Source organism: Hydra vulgaris, chromosome 03 (genome assembly GCF_038396675.1).
Source record: "Hydra vulgaris chromosome 03, alternate assembly HydraT2T_AEP".
NCBI classification, from domain to species: Eukaryota; Metazoa; Cnidaria; class Hydrozoa; order Anthoathecata; family Hydridae; genus Hydra; species Hydra vulgaris.
Window position 1 is genome coordinate 12,410,582 of NC_088922.1, and position 18,830 is coordinate 12,429,411.

Genomic DNA, 18,830 nt, shown 5'->3' on the forward strand with positions numbered 1-18,830 from the left:
CTTTGCCAAATTTGGTCAAGATTTTAATTATCCACTCTGAAAATGTAAAATTGAAAATGTAAAAAGATTGTGTATAGATTAGTTTGTTTGCAGAATGTTGCAGATAAGATGTAATTTATAGTTTTGCATAATTTTTATTGTTTTTGATTTTTTGTTAACTTATCTGACTTTTTTTGTTCTGATTGCATATATTGCAATATCTTCTCCATGTTGTTTTCGAAATTAGTTTATTTAATGTGCCTGCTAATTCTTCGATATTATGAGATATTAAGTTTTACCAGATCAACCAGTTTTACTGAGATCTAATCTCAGCGATTATTACTATTCTTTATTATCACTATTCTTTTTAAAATTACCTTATAGAAAACTTTTCCTTATAGAAGACTATTTTGTTATAGAAACTACCAAGACTGTGTTTATATTTTTCATCATTAATTCTTTTGCAGCATTTTACTTTTTAATGAAATCAGAAAATGTGAGGTAATTGTTTTATAAGCAGCTTTATCATCAGGTTTACCTTAAGTCTTTTATCTCTTCTCAACAATGGCTTTGTTGTTTATTATTTTATACATGGAGAAATAATCGACATTTTTATGCGGTTTAGGAAGGAATTATATTATGCTGTGTTGAGAAAAAATAGTGAATGTGTATCAAAAATGTTCTATATTAAACATGTTTGAAATAAAATATTCTTATTTATGGTTTCAGATTTGTTAATACCTTGGTTACCTATTTTTTCAACTGTAGAATTGCTGAACTCAAATTTCATCATTATTTTGCAAGCAGCTAAAATTAGGAATAAATAAAATTATATAATAGTTACTTATTTTGTAGTTTATTGTAGAAATCCCAGTCAGTTTCTAATTCATGAAGCTCTGGTGGTATTTTGCATATTAAATAAAATTGCAAAAAAATAGCTCAGCACATCTGCTACCTTTATCACAAATTTCCTGAGTAATGCTCTGAATTGCAGAGTAATACTCAGAAAATTTATTATCAAGTAAATTGTTATTTAACAGAGTTTCGAAAACACAAAAAATATCACAAAAAAGAAATATTATGATTGTGCAATTGAAACAGCTTAACAGCTTGTAATTCTTTAAATTAATGATTTAATTGTCATGGATGCCATACTGAAATCCTTATCTGTTATTGCTTTATTCATTTTATTTCTTTTAATTGAGATTAAAGTATCTGACTTAGATAAGTGTTTTTACTAGTTTATTATTGCTCTGTTCTTTAAGAACATTGAGCACTTTATTTGTAGAATACACTAACATAATTTATATATATATATATATATATATATATATATATATATATATATATATATATATATATATATATATATATATATATATATATATTTATGTTTTATGGTAACCTCTCTGTGTCAAAATTTTGCTGATTGTATGTTGACCATTAACAGTTTAAGGTCAGCAATTTATTGCCAAACACAATTTTCCTAATTACGAGGGCTGCATTATATACATGTATATATATATGTGTATATATATATATATATATATATATATATATATATATATATATATATATATATATATATATATATATATATATATATATATGTATATATATCTTTGCGTAGTTAGCCTTAAATGAAGTTCTATTGATTATATATAGATGTATATTTGACTAACCTTTAAAGCAACATTTTGAATATAATAAAATATAAAATATCGACTCTTTATCTTATAAAATTAATTTTTAAAAAGAAATTTCAGAAGCATAGTGTTGTTTTATTTGAAAAGTGTGTGTGTAAATTTTTAAAGCTTTGCTTTTATTATTTATTTTTTTATAATGTATTATTATTGTCATTATATGCATCACTGCAGTAATAGACACTTTAGAACAATTTTTTGACAGAATTACTTAATTAAATTATATTTGAGGGTATGAACCAAAGATTAGGCTTTCAAAATGTTATCAATGGAAGAAACAATCATTACAGATTAGGAGTACGGAAACCAGAAGTTTCAAGAAATATACCTTCAGCTTTTTTTGGACTTGTTGCTACTGGCTTGTATATTGTTTCAATGGCTGAACCTAATTGGTTTCGTTTAGAAGGTGCACTATGTTCAACTGAACATTTAGGATTGTATATTATATTTGGAAGTCAATCTAAACACTTCGATGGTAATATTTATATGCTTAAATTTTATCTATTATGTTTATCAGTTTACTTATCTTTTTTGTTTGATTTTTTATCTTTATTTTCATGCAAAATATACATGGATAGCCTTAGACACAATGTAGTATATTTATATACACTCATATAGCCATTGGCATAGCGAAGTGTATGTAAATTAACTTATATACCCATAAGCATAGTGGATTGTATATACATTGACTAATTATAGCCACAGGGGTCAATTATAAATTATGTCAGGCTCTAGGAGGGAGGATGGTTTAGTGGTTTTATGACAACTTGTATCGAACTAGTTACAAAACAGTTACGATGTTATGAGAGGAGTTAAAAAACGGAGAGAAGAGTTAAAAAACAGTTAAAAATTGTGTGACATAATTTATGGATGGCCCCATAGATGCATTGGAGTGTGCATATATCTACTAAAAGTTTTGGTTTTGGCAGGCATTCCTTTAATTAAATAAAAGAAAAAAAGTTTTTTTTCTTTTATTTAATTAGTGGATTCCGCTTCAGGCTAGTAAGCTGAGGGTTCTAGGTTCGCCTCTCGGTATCGAAATTATTTATTTTTTTAAATTAGTGCAGAAAGGTTGTTTTTTTGTTGCTGCACACTTTTGTGCACTAAAATTAAATAACTAAATAGAAATCTAAAATTAAACAACTAAAATTATAAATCAACTAAACATCTAAAATTAAACAACTAAATAAAATTCTTACCATATAAAGACAAAGTGCAGAACATGCACTGCACATAGACTATTACAGCTGTAACAGTCCGTTAACAGGCTGTAACTATTCTGTTAACAGAGTGTACACATCAATTAAATAAGATTTAACTGTAGTTGATTTTATTTTTGCTAATTCTGGTTTTGATATCCATCAATACTTTATCATTTTCTGTTTCTTTTATTATTTGCTCAAGATTCACGATATCTGATTTGACTTAGTGTATAAAGGTTTCTTGGTCCTTTTCTTCATCTTGTTGTAGATAAGACAATCTTGATAATGCATCAGCATGAGGAATGTTTTCTCCCTTCTTATAGCTTATTTCATAGTCAAATGCCATCATTTTTAGGGCCCATCTTATAATTCTAGCAGATGTCACTTTAGGCAGTTCTTTTTTACAATTAAATCAACTCAAATGGTCTGTGATCTGATATCAATTTAAATTTTCTACCCAATAAAAATGCCTAGCTCTGTGAGTAAACCATACAATAGCCAACGCTTCTCTCTCAATATTAGAATATCTTGTCTCAGTGTCTGATAAAGTTCGTGAGAGATACAATACAGGATGACTATTTTGTGAAAGTATTCCAGATATAGCTTTTTCATTGGTATCAGTTGTTAATTCTAAATCTTGGTTGGTGTCATAAACTTTTACCACAGGTTCTTCGCAAAGATTCTTTTTTAGCAACTCAAATGCATGTTGATGTTCTTTCCTCTACTCGAATGTTACTCCTTTCTTTCCTAAATTATTTAAAGGTAAAATTTTTTTAGAATATTTTTCAATGTGTTGACCATAAAAGTTTATTAATCCAATAAATGACTCAAGTTCCTTTTTTATCATTAGGAGGATTTATTTTCAGTATTTTGCTGACCAAATTACGATCTGGGGTAACTCCCTTTTCTGACAGTTCGTATCCTAAAAATGAAAGAGTTTTTGTTTCGTTCACTGGTTTTCTTTTATTTATACTCATTCCTGATTCCTTCAAATTGCTCAAAATTTTATATATATATCTAATAGGAATAATATCACCAACAACAGATTATCTGAAATTTGCTCTTTGAAATTATTGCTCTTTGAAATATCCCACTTACAGTTTTTATTCCAAAAGGAAAACATCCCTTTGGAGCAACCCTTGCTGTATCATTTCATTGAGTTTTCTATCACTAGTGGTCTTATATGAATAGAAGAGGTCAAGATTCATAATAAGTTGGTTGTATGCCGTTTTTTTTACAATATATTTGATTTGTAATTAATTAAACGTCCATGAACAATAGGTTCTATACTATTAAATAATTTTGTTGCATTGTTATTAAATATATCCATGCCAATTAAACCATGATTTTTTGCACAGTCTGCAATGATAATTTGTACAATATTCATTTTTGATTCAGTTTCCAAAGTTGCCTCAAATTCGCCTAAGACTTAAATAATTGTACCATCAAACTGTTTCAAACAGAGATAACATTTTTGTAACTTAGGTTTAGACATGAGTTCCCAAAAATTTTTTGGAATGATTTTGACCTGTCTTCTGGTATCAACTTGCATTTTTATATCTTAATCATTTATTTTTACATAAATCTCTGAGTTTGTATCATTCATGTTAATGGAATATACACTAGCATCATCGTTCTCTATTTCTCCTATTGTTCTTTCATACTTAATGTTTGCTTTGCATACATTTTTAAAGTGGTTTATTTCCCACATTTTTTACAACTTTTCCTAAATGCTGGGAACTTCCTAGGTAGGTGTTGAAGGCCACAATATTTACATTTAATTATTTTTTCTTTATTTTTATCGATATAACTAACTGAAAGGAGGTCTACGTTGTTTTCAATGTTGCTTTGTATACTAAAAGAGGATATTTGTTCAAGTTGCTTGATAAAATCAACTTGTGCTCCTAGTTTAGGCAACTCTCCACTCTGTAGCATTTCTAGAGCTTTAATTCTCTGATCAAAAGATTGTAGGCCATCAATCAATCTCATTAGAATTAAATCATCTTTTGCACTTTGGTCATCTTTTCCCAATTTTTCGAAGTTGCAAAAATGTGAAGTTTTGCCTTATCTTTGTACATATGATACAATGTTTTCATTGCTTTGTTGTTTTAATGCTAAAAGTCGAACTCCTTCAGCAATAATTAGTTGTTTTTGAGGTCTCAAATGGGACATAACAACAGTTTTAATATCATCAAACATCATATTTTCTAATTCTTCTGGATACAACATAAAGAAAATCTTTTTAACTGCTTCAATGCCTGCCTTTGCCAGAAATAAATCTGCTATGTCGTAGCTACCATTTATCTAATCTTATTTCTTTGAATGTACAGAAGCTGAAAAGCATCTAATCCATGCTTCTGCATTGTCAATCTTAAGTCAAATCAGATCCTATTCGTAGCATCATTATTGTTTCGTTAATAAAACACTACTATTAGAAAAATAACAATATATTATCTTTTATATGTAAGCCATCTTTATATATTTACTACATATAATTGTCAAGTATGTATACATAAACAGTTACTGTTTGTCCGCAAATAACAAAGTTTTACGGATTCACACTTTTTACCAATATACATGACTTTACATATTGATTTATTGAATTTAATTTAACATTCTTCAGACCATTTTACTAACATGTTTATACTCTATAATAATATCCTCTAAAATAATAACTTATTATTAACATGACAATGGTTGATTAAAATAGTTTTAATATCACCTGCATATATTTTAATGTCTATAATAATATGTATGTCGTTAATCAAGATTACCAATCGAAGAGGTTTGTTATAAAAATTTTATTATTATTGAAACCATGTTGCTTTTCAAAAATTAAACTGTTTTCGATGAGAGACATCATTTTTGAGTACAGTGATAGTATGCATTACTTTGTTTAGAGTTGGTTTTGTAGCATAGTCAGAAATATCAACATGCTCATCAGGGTTCTGATTCTTCTTCAGTTTCAATAGCATCATGTCCAGAAACTTCTGCAATGCTGTCTCCATCTGATGATTTGTTGGCATAAACATAGCAGTTAAAAACTTAAATGTTTTGTTCTCTTTTTCTAAGACAGCAATCTGCTTTTTCACTGCAAATGAGCAATATTTTGCTTTAAGAGATTGGATAATTCCTTGATCCATAGGTTGCGTGATCAAGGTTGTATTTGGTGGAAGAAAGATAAGCTCCACCCAATCAAATTTTTGCACATTAGGATGGGCAGAACAATTATCTATAATTAAAACAATTTTTCTTTTCTGAAAACTTTAAGGTCAATTTCTTTAACCCAATCCTTGAATGATTCTGCCAACATCCAACTTTTTCGATTGGGCCTGATAGTGACAACAAATATTTTTCACATCTTTGAAACATTTAGGAGACTTCAATTTTCCAGTTATAAACATTGAAAGTCTTTCGACTATAACATTACTTACAGCTATCCCAGTCAGGTGAACTTTACTATGCTTGCATCCTGTGCATTTTTCATTTTTTAAATGTAAACTTTTGTTAGGCAAACATTGGTAGTAAAGTCCGAATTCATCTGCATTAAAATATTTTCATGTGGATATTGAAGGAGAATTGTAAACATGGTAGTTTCGAGCCATGGAGTGATCATTTGTTCATTGACCAACTTTGCCTCTCCAGAAATGGTTTTGAATACATACAAAAAAATTTCGATGGAACTCGTACATATGATTAATGTAACTTCAACGTCTTTGTAAGTTTCCAGAATGACCTATTCCGGAAAACATTTGTTTTCTTAAAGCAATTAAAGAAAAAAGCTGTAAAATAATCATGTATCATAAAGTCCTTAATCATAACAATTAGATAAAATAAAATATGAAATTTATTTGCTTTTCTTAAATTTGTCTGCCATCCATACGATGCTTGAAAATCTTTAAAGCTTAACTCTTTTGCTAAATATAAAGCTTATTCTTTTCCAGCAAACCACTAATTGGGACATTATCAACTCTCATTCGTTTTAACCACTTAAGTACAGCTTTATTGACTTGATAATACATATCAACTTTCACCTGTTAAGCCAAATTTCATTGATAAAAGCACCAAAGATTTTATCATTATTGTTTTTCTAGGTTAAAAAATTGTTTGGTGGAATATCAAAGATTTTCAAAACCTCTTTGTTTGTTTTCTATTCTCCATTTTCGGTAGAGCTTCATATTTCCACTTTAAATTGTTTACTTTATACAGTCTCTTTGATGCCATGATTTTTTTTTTTTAAACAAAAGAAAATACTTCACACTAATGGTTTTTCAAAAACTCAAAACAAAAAAAGTTTTCGAATTAGAGAGATTGTATATACAAATGTATATAAACAGATATATATATATAAATAAAATTGAATGATAAAAATAGTATAAAGTAATAAAAACAAACATTCTGAATTACAAATAATAACATTAAAGCAACTCAATAAAGTTGTGGCTAAAAAAGTTTTTTTTAGCTGCAACTTTATTAAAAACCTCATATATTCCCCAAAAATCATTATTTTTTATTTTAGAAAAATCATGTTTTTTCTAAAATCTTTTTAAAAGTCCTTTTTAAATTAAGTAAATTATCATTGTTTTTTAGATTTTCCAAGTAGAATTTTTGGATTCTTTATCTAAATACTTGTTAAATGCCAATTTTTGAGTTTTTTAATTATTTCACTTATGTAATTTGATAGCTTTGAAAAGTTGAAAAAGAACATTGATTTGTCTCTTTTTTTCCCACATACCCTGATAAACCAATTTATGCTTTGCTGGATGTATTTAGGTAATATATGTATTTGTAAATTAAGTTAGTTTTTGTAATATGTGTATTAGTAAATCAAGTTTGTTATTCTACAGTTTTTATTAAATGGGTTTTTATGGGATTTCATTTGCTTCGTAATTAACATAAGTTTACAGTAATTCTATTTAATACACAGTTGTGACTTTTTATGATTTTTGAAATTTTGTTTGAGAAGCTTTATTATCTATATGTATATATAGGTACAGAAAGTTTATTGACAAATTTTCATACGGTAGTTTAAAGTTAGAATAAGTTTATTAGCAAAACAGTTAAACTTCTAGCACCTTAAATTTAAGCTAAAAGTTGATAAATATAAAATAAAAGTTAAATAAAAAATATTGTGTCTTGAAGATATCAATTTTTATTTAATTTTTTATAATACAAGTTATTAATTAAGATAACGTCTTTATTATTAAAATTTCTTTAGGATGCTGGAATATGAATATTGTTGAAAAGCTCCAGATTTGTGCAGGACTCTCATTTCTAGCAATTATTAGCAGTGTACTTCAGTTTACACTAGACTTGTGTGGGACAAGTAATCGTGGGTTATTTTTTGTTTGGAATAATTCTCTTGGAAACATAACCTCTGGTAAAAAAAATTCTAAAGATTTATTTTTTTATGTATAATCAAACAAATTACATTTTCTTGGAAATTTCCAGATTTTATTATTTGCAATCATCATATGCTTAATTCAAGCCCTGAAAGGGCTTGAATTAAGCATATGGCGAATGCAAATAATTTTTTTTTGCAATATAATTTTGCAAATAAATTTTGCAATATAATATTGCAAATAATTTTTTTTTTTTTTGTAATTTTTTTCTTTTCTAATATTTTTAAGACCATTTTAAAAAATATAGAATAAATGTTTTTGTTTGAGGTTTTTATTACGGGTTATTAAAATGTCATACAAAATTTAACTTTTAAATATAAGTATGATTATTTGCTCTCTTGCGCAGAGATTTTCATTCAACAAAAAGCGCTTATGAATTTAAATTCACTTTAAATATACAATAATTTTATAAGTTGTAAACATTTTTAATAGTTAAATATTTTTTGTAAAGGCGTCGTTATTTTTTGTTTCTATAATATAAATAGTCTAAAAAGTAGAAACATTCAATAAAAACTAAATTTAAAAAAATTTAAATTTGAAAAAATAAATTATTTTAATTCAAATATTTAAGAAAAAAAAAAGTTTGAAATATAAAGACTTAAACTTATAAATAATTTGTCTTACTAAACCAAAATTTTTTTTTCAGGCTTTATTTTATTGCAATAAATTAGAAAAAACATGTTGTATAAGTTGTAGAAAAACATGTTGTATAAGTTGTAGAAAAACATGTAAAAGTTGTAGAAAAAACATGTTTTATAAGTTAAGTATTTTTTTGTGTTTACTCATTTATTTGATCTTACTCATTTGGTCTATAGATAAAACATATTTTTGCAAAAATATTAAGTTTAAAGTTTTATGGTGATGATGTTTTCATCAATTCTAATTTATTTATTAAAATAGTTTTATCTATTTACTTCGTTTCATTTTAAACAGGTTTTATGCTTTTAATGTTATAAACTGGATAAAACAGTGTTGTTACGACTTTTAAATAATTTGACTGTCGACTTAATCGACTAATATATTTTCTAAAGTCGACTAAAATCGACTGATTCATTTTTAAGTAGAAATATGGGAATAATTTATTTTTTGAAATAAATTGTAATAAAATTAATAAAGTAATTTATATTCGCTCTCTATTTTTAACATCATTTCATTTCAATAATAATAGAGCAAAATATTAAAAGAGAAGGGCCACTCCAACAACGGGATAATTTATTCCAAGACTCCAATGATTTAGAGACCGCCTTGAATACTTGCTAAATATCTAAAAGTCTATACAATCATGTTTACAATGTTATTGAAAGCCAAATAAATTTCCAGTTCATTAAAAAAAAAATTAATTCAAAAGCATTATTTGTTCAGGAAATATATTAGCTTAAATAATGTAAATTCATTGCAAAAGGTATGTAATAGGTATAAATGATACATAGTCATTTTTGGGAAAAATGACTATGTATCATTTATACCTATTAAATAAAAATATCACTGTATAAGCAGCGCTAATGTGATAATTGTATGTAGAAACAATCTTAGACTGCAGTTTATGGAAATGTGTTCGCATATCTAGAAAATAATAAAAGTATTAAGACCAATTTTTGACCAACACCCCCCCCCCCCTAGTCCTCTTTTTTACTGAACTTTTTTTTTGACCAAATTTAATCTAGTTAGTACAAATAGTTAACTGCAAAAAAAATATATTGCAACATTGAAATCTGTTTTAAAATAAAAGAATTGCAGGAGTTAAAATCAAAACTGAAGGCTTTTTGGTGTATATAGTAATAATATAATATTTTTACTTATCACGTAAACTTGTTTATATTTTGAATTATATACATTATTTTAAGGTTAAATCATTTTGTTTAAAAAGTTATTAGATAATGAATCATCAAAAATATTTATCTTTAGTTTAATGACAATAAAGCTAACTGAATTTCACTTATTTGAAATTTTCATTGCTAGAGAAAATACACAACCCAAAACTATTTCTGCAAATATAATAGGTTATATACTGGTAATTGCTAAGGCACTTGGCACCAAGGAATTGACATTTGCACAAAAAACAATAGTTCAGAATAGCTGGCAAAGATCTGCATCTGAAGAAAAACAAACTTAAAAAAATAGGCTATGCTGGCATTCAATTCAAGATTTCAAGGCTGGTAAGGAAACCTTGCTTAAATAGTATGTTAAAGAATAACTCTTTCAATAAGTTTCCAATAGAAGCAACTTAAACAGTTGTGCTCTTGGTAGACATTCATATACAAACCAAATAAAAAAACTTTTTCAATTGCTGGTTTTAATATATTGCCTAGTTAAAAACATCTCAGAAGAAAACAATCTGAAGTAATGCCAATCATTATGAATTATCTGGAACTTTATTCTTGTGTTTACTTCAGTCTATTTCAGGCTATTAAACTGATGATGCAAAGGATATTGGAGAACATTTTTTTAGATATAAACATTGAAAATATACTAATGAAAATAAAGTTTGGATTTGATGGTAGTGGAAGCCATGAAATATTTAAAAAGATAATGTTAACACTAGCAATATCATACTGAAAATGTTTTACCCATTTTCATTTGAAACAGAAGCAGGTTTGTTAATATGGTTGCAAAAATCAAAAAATGCCCCACTTAGTCTCAAGGCGCTGAGTCTTTAAATGGGAAAAGAATTAAGAAACTTGTGGACATTGTCTGTAATGTAAAATTTAATGTAAATTAATAGGTTCTTCATGCTTTACTGGGTACATTTGACTATTTCATGAAGACTGTTGAACATGTGAAAGCTAGTGTCCAGTGCTTTAAATAGATTTCTGAAGCAAGCAGACACTTCATTATAAAAAGAGATATTAAAATAAACAGGTATAAAATGGGACTACCCTGATACAATAGGAAAAGGAGGAACAGCAACAACAGGTTATATTGCTAGAAAACTATTGCACAAAAATCATATAGGGATTAATTGTTACACAATTGCCTGTTCAATATCATGCAAAAGTTTGAATTGGTGCTCTCAGTAATTTTTTGAGTATTTTCCTCAAAAAGAAAAAATTATGTGGGTCAATATAAAAACTATTTTTACAGATTTTTATTTATTCATTCTTAATGAGTTTCCATCTGTTACAAAAATAAATTTACCTGGACCATGGATTTGTATAACACAATCACTTCACAAACTGATTGGTCATTCTTGGGAGCTAATTTTGAATAATGAAGAAAGGGTTTAGGAAATCTTTATGATTCAGGGTTAAAAGGTTATAATAAAATATTAAGATTGATACATACTAGACTCTCAAAAAAAGCTCCTAAGTTTTCAATTTAACAGACACCATTAACTGAATGTGGATATCATCTAATCAATTTTTTTTGACTAGAGATACAAGTCATAATCATTCTGCAAATTTTGGTATGAATGAGGACATTCTGATAAATATGGTCATAAACAAAATATCTCTTATAACATTGTATCTGAAAATGACGCATATTTTAAAATGTATGAATAAATTAGGTATTTTAGTACTTCTTTTAATAATTGTTATTGTTTTTGTCATTGATGTTATCTTTGTATTACAAAATATACATACATATTTATAAACATTTATACGTATTTTCGTTATAACCTATAAGAAAGCAAATTTTATGAAATTTTCAATATTTTGTTTTTTTAAGTTGTGACTAAAATATCCTGCAGCAAAATTATTTTTTAGTTTTTCCAAAATTTACACATAAAAACCTTTCCAAAAAGTCTTAAAAATTATGAACCAATGTCCATGAAAACAGCTGTTTGGCCCACTGTGCACTAATGAAACACCAATAAAATAACATAGCGAAGTTGTTTTGTATTAACACAATTTTTTTTTTTTTTTTTAACATCTTCGCTTCCAACAAGGCTGCAAGCAGCCACTAATTGAAGTTGGAGTTACTGAAAGACAAAAGATGAAGATTGTAGAGCAAAATATTGATTGATGGACGACTTAAAGGATTTCAAATTATATGAATCAGGAAAGCAAGATGAAGGAAGCAAATTCCTAAGAGCTGATGTTCGAGGAAAAAAACTGAATGAATAAAAATTTTTAGAGCACTTAGGAACAACCACATTAAAAGAATGAAACTTGACAGAATAACGAGTAACAGAAAAATAAATTTTAGTGGATGGCACAAGAGACACTAGCTCTTTAGAGCGGTGCCCATTATAGTATTTGTACAAAAGAGAAAGAGAAGCAACATTACGACGATGTGACAATGGTTGGAGGTTAGCTGCAAGAGCAGGTCCAACTATGTTTACAAGGCGTTTTTGCACCTTTTCTAAAAGAGAAAGGGCATCATTAAAAGAACCGCCCCAGATATGGCAACAGTATTCCATACAAGGCTGGATTTGAGATTTATTGAGATAAAGAATAGAATCCGATGTAAGAAATGGCGAGCTCGATAAAGAGATGCAACCTTAGCAGATGCTAATTTTGCAACTGATTTAATATATGGTTCCCTAGAAAGACTGGAAGTAAGAGTTAATCCTAGAAAATATAGAGTAGATGACTCATCGAGTACATCACCATTCAAAAATATAGGAAGATTTAAATTATTGCGATAACGATTGGCTGAAAAAAATTGAGTTTTATCTGTATTGAAGTTCACCAGCCACTGTGAGCCCCATGCTGGAGCAGAAGTGAGATCTTTTTCAAGCTCAAATGCCCCCTCCAAGCAATCAGAGAGTGTTGGTTTCTTATCACGACAAGAATAAATGGTAGTATCATCAGCAAACAATGCCACCTTAGATGTGAGAATATCTGGAAGATCATTAAGGTAAATTAAAAAGAGTATAGGGCTGAGGATAGAACCTTGAGGAACCCCTGAAGTTACAGAATAAGAAGAAGAGTGCTGTCCATAGAGGCTGACTTTTATAATACGATTGGAAAGGAAGGGTTCAATAATCTTAAAGATGTTGCCAGATACACCATAAGAAGAAAGCTTATGGAGAAGACCAGCATGCTAAACTATATCAAAAGCTATTAAAATGTTAAGAGCGATGGCCTTAACCACCTTTATCTAATGCACGATAAAATCTATCAGTTATTACTGTTAGCAAATCAGCTGTAGAACGAGAAGATCGAAATCTCTATTGATGGTCAGAAAGTAAGTTATTAGATTCAAGATAAGAAATTAAATGTTGCCTAAATAAAGATTCAAAAACCTTGCTTATGATAGAAGAAGACTAATGGGAAGGTAGTTAGACGAATCAGATTGCTCTCCAGAATTTTTGAAGATAGGGATAACTGATGCCGCTTTCCAGCAGGCTGGAAAACAAGACTCTGATAAGCACTTGTTGAGTAGTTTTGAGAGTATAGACGACAGCTCTGGTGAACACTTCTGCAAGACAATAACAGGTATGTTGTCCGGGCCACAAGCTGTAGAAGAGTCTAGGCAGGAAATCACTTTAGATACATAAGCTGGAGTGATACGAATGTCAAGCAATGGATCAACCTGTTTGTTGGCAATATCAGGTAGAATGCAACTAGTAGAATCAAGAGATGATATTGATGAAAAGTTTTTAGCAAACAATTCTGCTTTGTCTTTAGGCGAGGTGACAAAGTCTGAACCATACAAGAGAGGTAGAATTAAAGATTTGCCCTTATTATTGATATTATTAAAGATTCTCCAGAAGTCACGAGAGCCTAATTTTTGAGATGAGACACGAGATTTCAAGACCAGAGAATAATGGGTTTTGGCGTTGAACAAAATCTTTTAACAATTGTTTCTAGCAGTAATAAACAGACGTCTGTTTTCTGGAGAATTGTTTTGCTGATTAATATGGAAGTTTCGGTTTCGATTGGCAATAGCAGCAGCACAGTGTGAGGAAAACCATGGAGTAGAATGAGGCTTTACCTGGAATTTTCGAGAGGGAATAAAAGGTTCCATGCCAACCCAAGAGGTTCTATAATAGGGGGATTCAGATGATGAAGAAGAATGAGATATTAGTTTTAGAGAGATTAAACTGTGGTCAGAAGCACCTAAGGGTGATAGTGGAGAAACTGAACACTGACTAGGATCAGAAACAAGACATAAGTCAAGTAGAGAAGGTAAATGATTCTGGTTGTCAAGAAAGCGAGTAGGAAAGTTGACTATTTGAGTTAGGGATTGAGAAAGGCAAAAGTTGTGGGCTTTAATGCCATGCATCACTGACACTAGAGCCAAGCCATTCTGAGTGGTGAGCATTAAAGTCATCGACAACAGCTGTATTAGCTGATGGATAAAGAGAGAGGGCTTGGTCAATATGATCAGAAATAACATCAAAAAGAGTGCAGTCTTGAGATGAAGGAGAGCGATATAGAACAAAGAGAAAGGCATTAGAGTGAAGTGGTGCTAAACAAAAGCACATGAAAGAATAGTCTGTGGATTTAAACCTAGTTTCATGACAAATGTGTGAATTTTTACGAATGTAAATGCCCAGGTCAAGCATGTGACTATTGGAGTCTTTACGATTTAAAGGAAGATAACCATCAACACTAAGATCACAAAATGAGACAGCTGAACTCAAATTAGTCTCACAAAGAGCAAGTAGGTCTGGTGAACTTTGCAAGAGATAAGACTCAACAGAAGAAAAGTTAATTCGAAGACCATGAATATTAGTGAATGATAGGTTTAGAGAACTTTGTGATGATGATGGTTTTTTGTGTTTTATAGTTTTTGGTACTTTATTCATTTTTAAATTTGATTGAAGAACTTGACTCGAAGTATAGATAGTACTCAGAACACTTTCTAATAGCTTAAGCAATTGCTTCATTACTAATAATAAACCCTAAAGCCGTAAGAAAGGGCTCCAAATGTGGCCTCTGCAATGCACACCAAAAGTACAAACAGGGAGTAAACAAAAGTACAATTCATGCGCAACATGGCACTGTTAATACTTTGATATTTTTCAGCTGTTGATGAAATCAGCCTCTCTGAGAGCTACCACAGAGTTTGGGAAACCTGACTACCAGCCAGCCTCAGAACCATTAAAAATGAGTTTAAGAGCTGTACCCTCATTAGGAGAATATAGAAGTATAGAGTTGCCTAGAGAGAAGTATAGAGTTGTATAGAGAAGTATAGAGTTGCCTAGTCATAAAAACAGAGACATAAGCAAAACCCATGCATTGAGTCAAGAAGATCCGGCATTCAACATCCTAAACTGGAAACAATGTATTAGAAATACATCTGTGCCAGCTTAATAGATGAAGAAGGGGTGCGAGGCTGATTAACAGATAGAATCTATCCCTTAATTATAATGACAAATCAACTTAGCAGTATTGTTTTGTTGTTGTTTTATATAGCTTTTTCAATAACAATTTAATTTAAAAATAAAAAATGTGATGATTAACAACTATTAAAAGTAATATTGTAATAGTATTAAATACACTACTTGTACATTATAACTGCAACTTTAAATATAACCATAACTTAGACTTTAAATATAACCATAACTTAGACTTTAAATATAACCATAACTTAGACTTTAAATATAACCATAACTTAGACTTTAAATATAACCATAACTTAGACTTTAAATATAACCATAACTTAGACTTTAAATATAACCATAACTTAAGCTATTATAAACCCCGCCAAACAAGAATTTTAGGAGGTATTTTTTAAATATGAAAAACATTATGTTAAAAAAATAGAATTACAAACAAATGTACAAAAGATACACAGTTCTCAGCAGGAACAGTGAACTATCAAGAGGCGGGGGAATTTCAAATATGGAAATTTGAAAATTTTTTGCCATTAGATTTTTTTGTGTTAATTTAAGTCCTGCCTTTTTTTCAAATACGTTTCTGGTTGATACAGACACAAAAAATTAAAAAATAACTATATCAAAAGCCAAATGTTGTCAGAGAACATTAGGTTTTCACTTTGATTTTCAGGAGTGTTTAATTTTCTACATCTTTTTCATTGACATTCACTCAGATTTTCAGCAAGTGTTTAATTTTCTACATCTTATATTAAAGATATTGTTGTATTATGTCTCAAAGAAATGTAAAAAATTTGAAATACTTTAACAAATAGATATAAAAAGTTGGAGGTTAAAAAAAGATTATTGGATTGTAACAATCAAAAATATGAATAATAAATTTTATAATCACACCAATAATTGTGACAGCATTATAGTCATTTAATGTTTAGTTATTCTAGTTTGTATCTTGATATATTTTTTCTGCATAGTTTGGGTGAAATTTGCACACTGTAATGAATGCTATGCATGTATAGTCAATTTATGATTTACAATATATATATATATATATATATATATATATATATATATATATATATATATATATATATATATATATATATATATATATATATATATATATATATATATATATAGTATATAAATAAGCAAATTAAAAATATTAATAGTGTTATATATATATATATATTTTTTTTTTAGTCTTACTTTCCATCAGCATAATGTGCATATGTTATTGGATTTCAGTTGATGTGAATAACCTTAAAGTGTCAAAAGTAACCTGTTTTCTTGACATTGGATTTTATCTTATAGCTGCTGCTGGTATTGCAGCTTTTATTGGTTGCATTCTAAATCTTCTTAAAATAACATGTGAGAAAATTGTATTTCCTGTCCAGTCCAATGACAATGAATTACAACTTCAGTTAATTCATGATGATAATGAAATAGAAGAATTTCCACCAGTGTTTCCGCCTGTTTACTGCCCTTGAATTTCTGTGACCTTGATTGATGTTTCAACGCATTAATGCCTCAATTTTTTTCTATTTTATATCCTTGATAGTGACATTTAGAGGATTTTTCTGACATTTGTATAAAATTATAACATTGATAAAAAAATAAATGTAAATAAATTAAATATTCATACTTTATTTGTATGGATAGATAGTATATGTAAATATGTTATATAAGTAAAGGTTTTATACAATGTGACATAAATATAATAACTGTTTTATTCTTAATTTTTGTAAAATATTTTTGTATGCAAATTATTAATGCTATTATGACAAACATTTTTAAATCATTATTTTCAAATCATATAACCTTGATAAAAAGCAACTTTATTATATTTTTCTCTTTCTCTCTCTTTTTCTCTCTTTCTCTCTCTCTCTCTCTCTCACATATATATATATATATATATATATATATATATATATATATATATATATACTATATATATATATATATATATATATATATATATATATATATATATATATATATATATATATATATAAATATATATATATATGTATATATGTATATATGTATATATAACTATATTTAAGAGATAAACAGATTCTATCTGTTGACCAACACCCCTTCTTTGTCTGATAGGCTGATGCATATGTATTTATAATACATTGTTTCCTGTTTAAGATGTTGAATGCTTCTTGACTCAACTCATGAGTTTTGCTTGTGTCTCTGTTTTTATGACTAGGCAGCTCATTCTATTGAGAATACAGCTCTAAAACTCAGTTTAATGGTTATGTGACCAGCTGGTAGTTAGGTTTCCCTAACTCTGTGGTAGATCTCAGAGAGCTGATTCCAGGCATTAAGGCCCATGACTTTTGCCTTTCTTAATCTCTAACTCAAATAGTCAATTTTCCAACTTGCTTTCCAGACAATCCAAATCATTTACCTTCTCTACTCGACTATCTTGTTTCTGATCCTAGCCAGTGCTCAGTTTCTTCACATTCACCCTAAGGTGCTTCTGATCACGGTTTGATCTCCCTAAAACTGTTATCTCATTCTTCTTCGCTATCAGAACCCCCATATTGTACCTCTCACAACTACCTTAAAGCTGACGGGGACTCTTTCTGTGATTTTCTTTGTGATGGCCCTTGGGTAAAAGTCTTTTGTCTTCCTGCTGAAAAATGTGCTTTTCACATAACTTCTTGGATTCAGACTGGCATAGAATCTTTTAATCCCTATTGAGGATTCCAAGTCAAGCCTCACCTTTCTCCGTGGTTTTTCATAAATTATGCTACTGCAATTTCCAATCAAAACCATTATTTTCATATCTATCAGCAAAACAATTCTCTAGAAAACAGACGTCTGTTTACTATTTCTCGAAACTATTGTAAAAATGTTTTGTCTAATGCCTAAACCCGCTATTCTCAGGTCACGAAATCTCGTATTTCATCTCAAAAATTAGGCTCTTGTGACTAGAGAATCTTTAACAGTATCTGTAATAAGGGCAAATCTGTTGTTCCAACTCTTTTGTATGGTTCAGATTTTGTCACCTCAACTAAAGACAAAGCTGAATTGTTTGCTAAAAGTTTTTTATCAATATCATTTCTTGAATCCACTATTTCCGTTCTGCCTGATATAGCTGACAAATGGGTTAATTTATGCTTGACATCTGTATCACTTTGGCTTCTGTATCTAAATTAGTTTCCTGCTTAGACTCTTATAAGGCTTGTGGTTTGGACAACATACCTGTTGTGGTCTTGCAGAAGTGTTCTAGGGAACTGTCATCTATACTTTCAAAACTGTTTAACAAGTTCGTATCAGAGTCTTGTTTTCCAGTCTGCTGGAA

The 18,830-nt window shown here is 28.8% G+C and overlaps 1 protein-coding gene across 1 annotated transcript; it reads left to right on the forward strand.

Annotated features, from left to right (window-relative positions):
- Positions 1 to 1,849: 1,849 nt before the first annotated feature.
- LOC100209854 (uncharacterized) lies at positions 1,850 to 17,301 on the forward strand. Its single transcript, XM_065792368.1, has 3 exons — positions 1,850 to 2,157; positions 8,103 to 8,264; positions 16,715 to 17,301. Exons 1-3 carry the CDS (start codon positions 1,917 to 1,919, stop codon positions 16,999 to 17,001), a joined length of 690 nt encoding a protein of 229 aa, XP_065648440.1. The 5' UTR covers positions 1,850 to 1,916; the 3' UTR covers positions 17,002 to 17,301.
- The last annotated feature ends 1,529 nt before the right edge of the window (positions 17,302 to 18,830 follow it).

Excerpts from the sequence above, each read along its gene's own strand:
- LOC100209854 (XM_065792368.1), top strand. The coding sequence starts at position 1,917 with ATGAACCAAAGATTAGGCTTTCAAAATGTTATCAATGGAAGAAACAAT. Across the intron at positions 2,158-8,102 it reads TCAATCTAAACACTTCGATG|GATGCTGGAATATGAATATT; the intron begins GTAATATTTATA and ends AAATTTCTTTAG. Across the intron at positions 8,265-16,714 it reads TCTTGGAAACATAACCTCTG|TCTTACTTTCCATCAGCATA; the intron begins GTAAAAAAAATT and ends TTTTTTTTTTAG.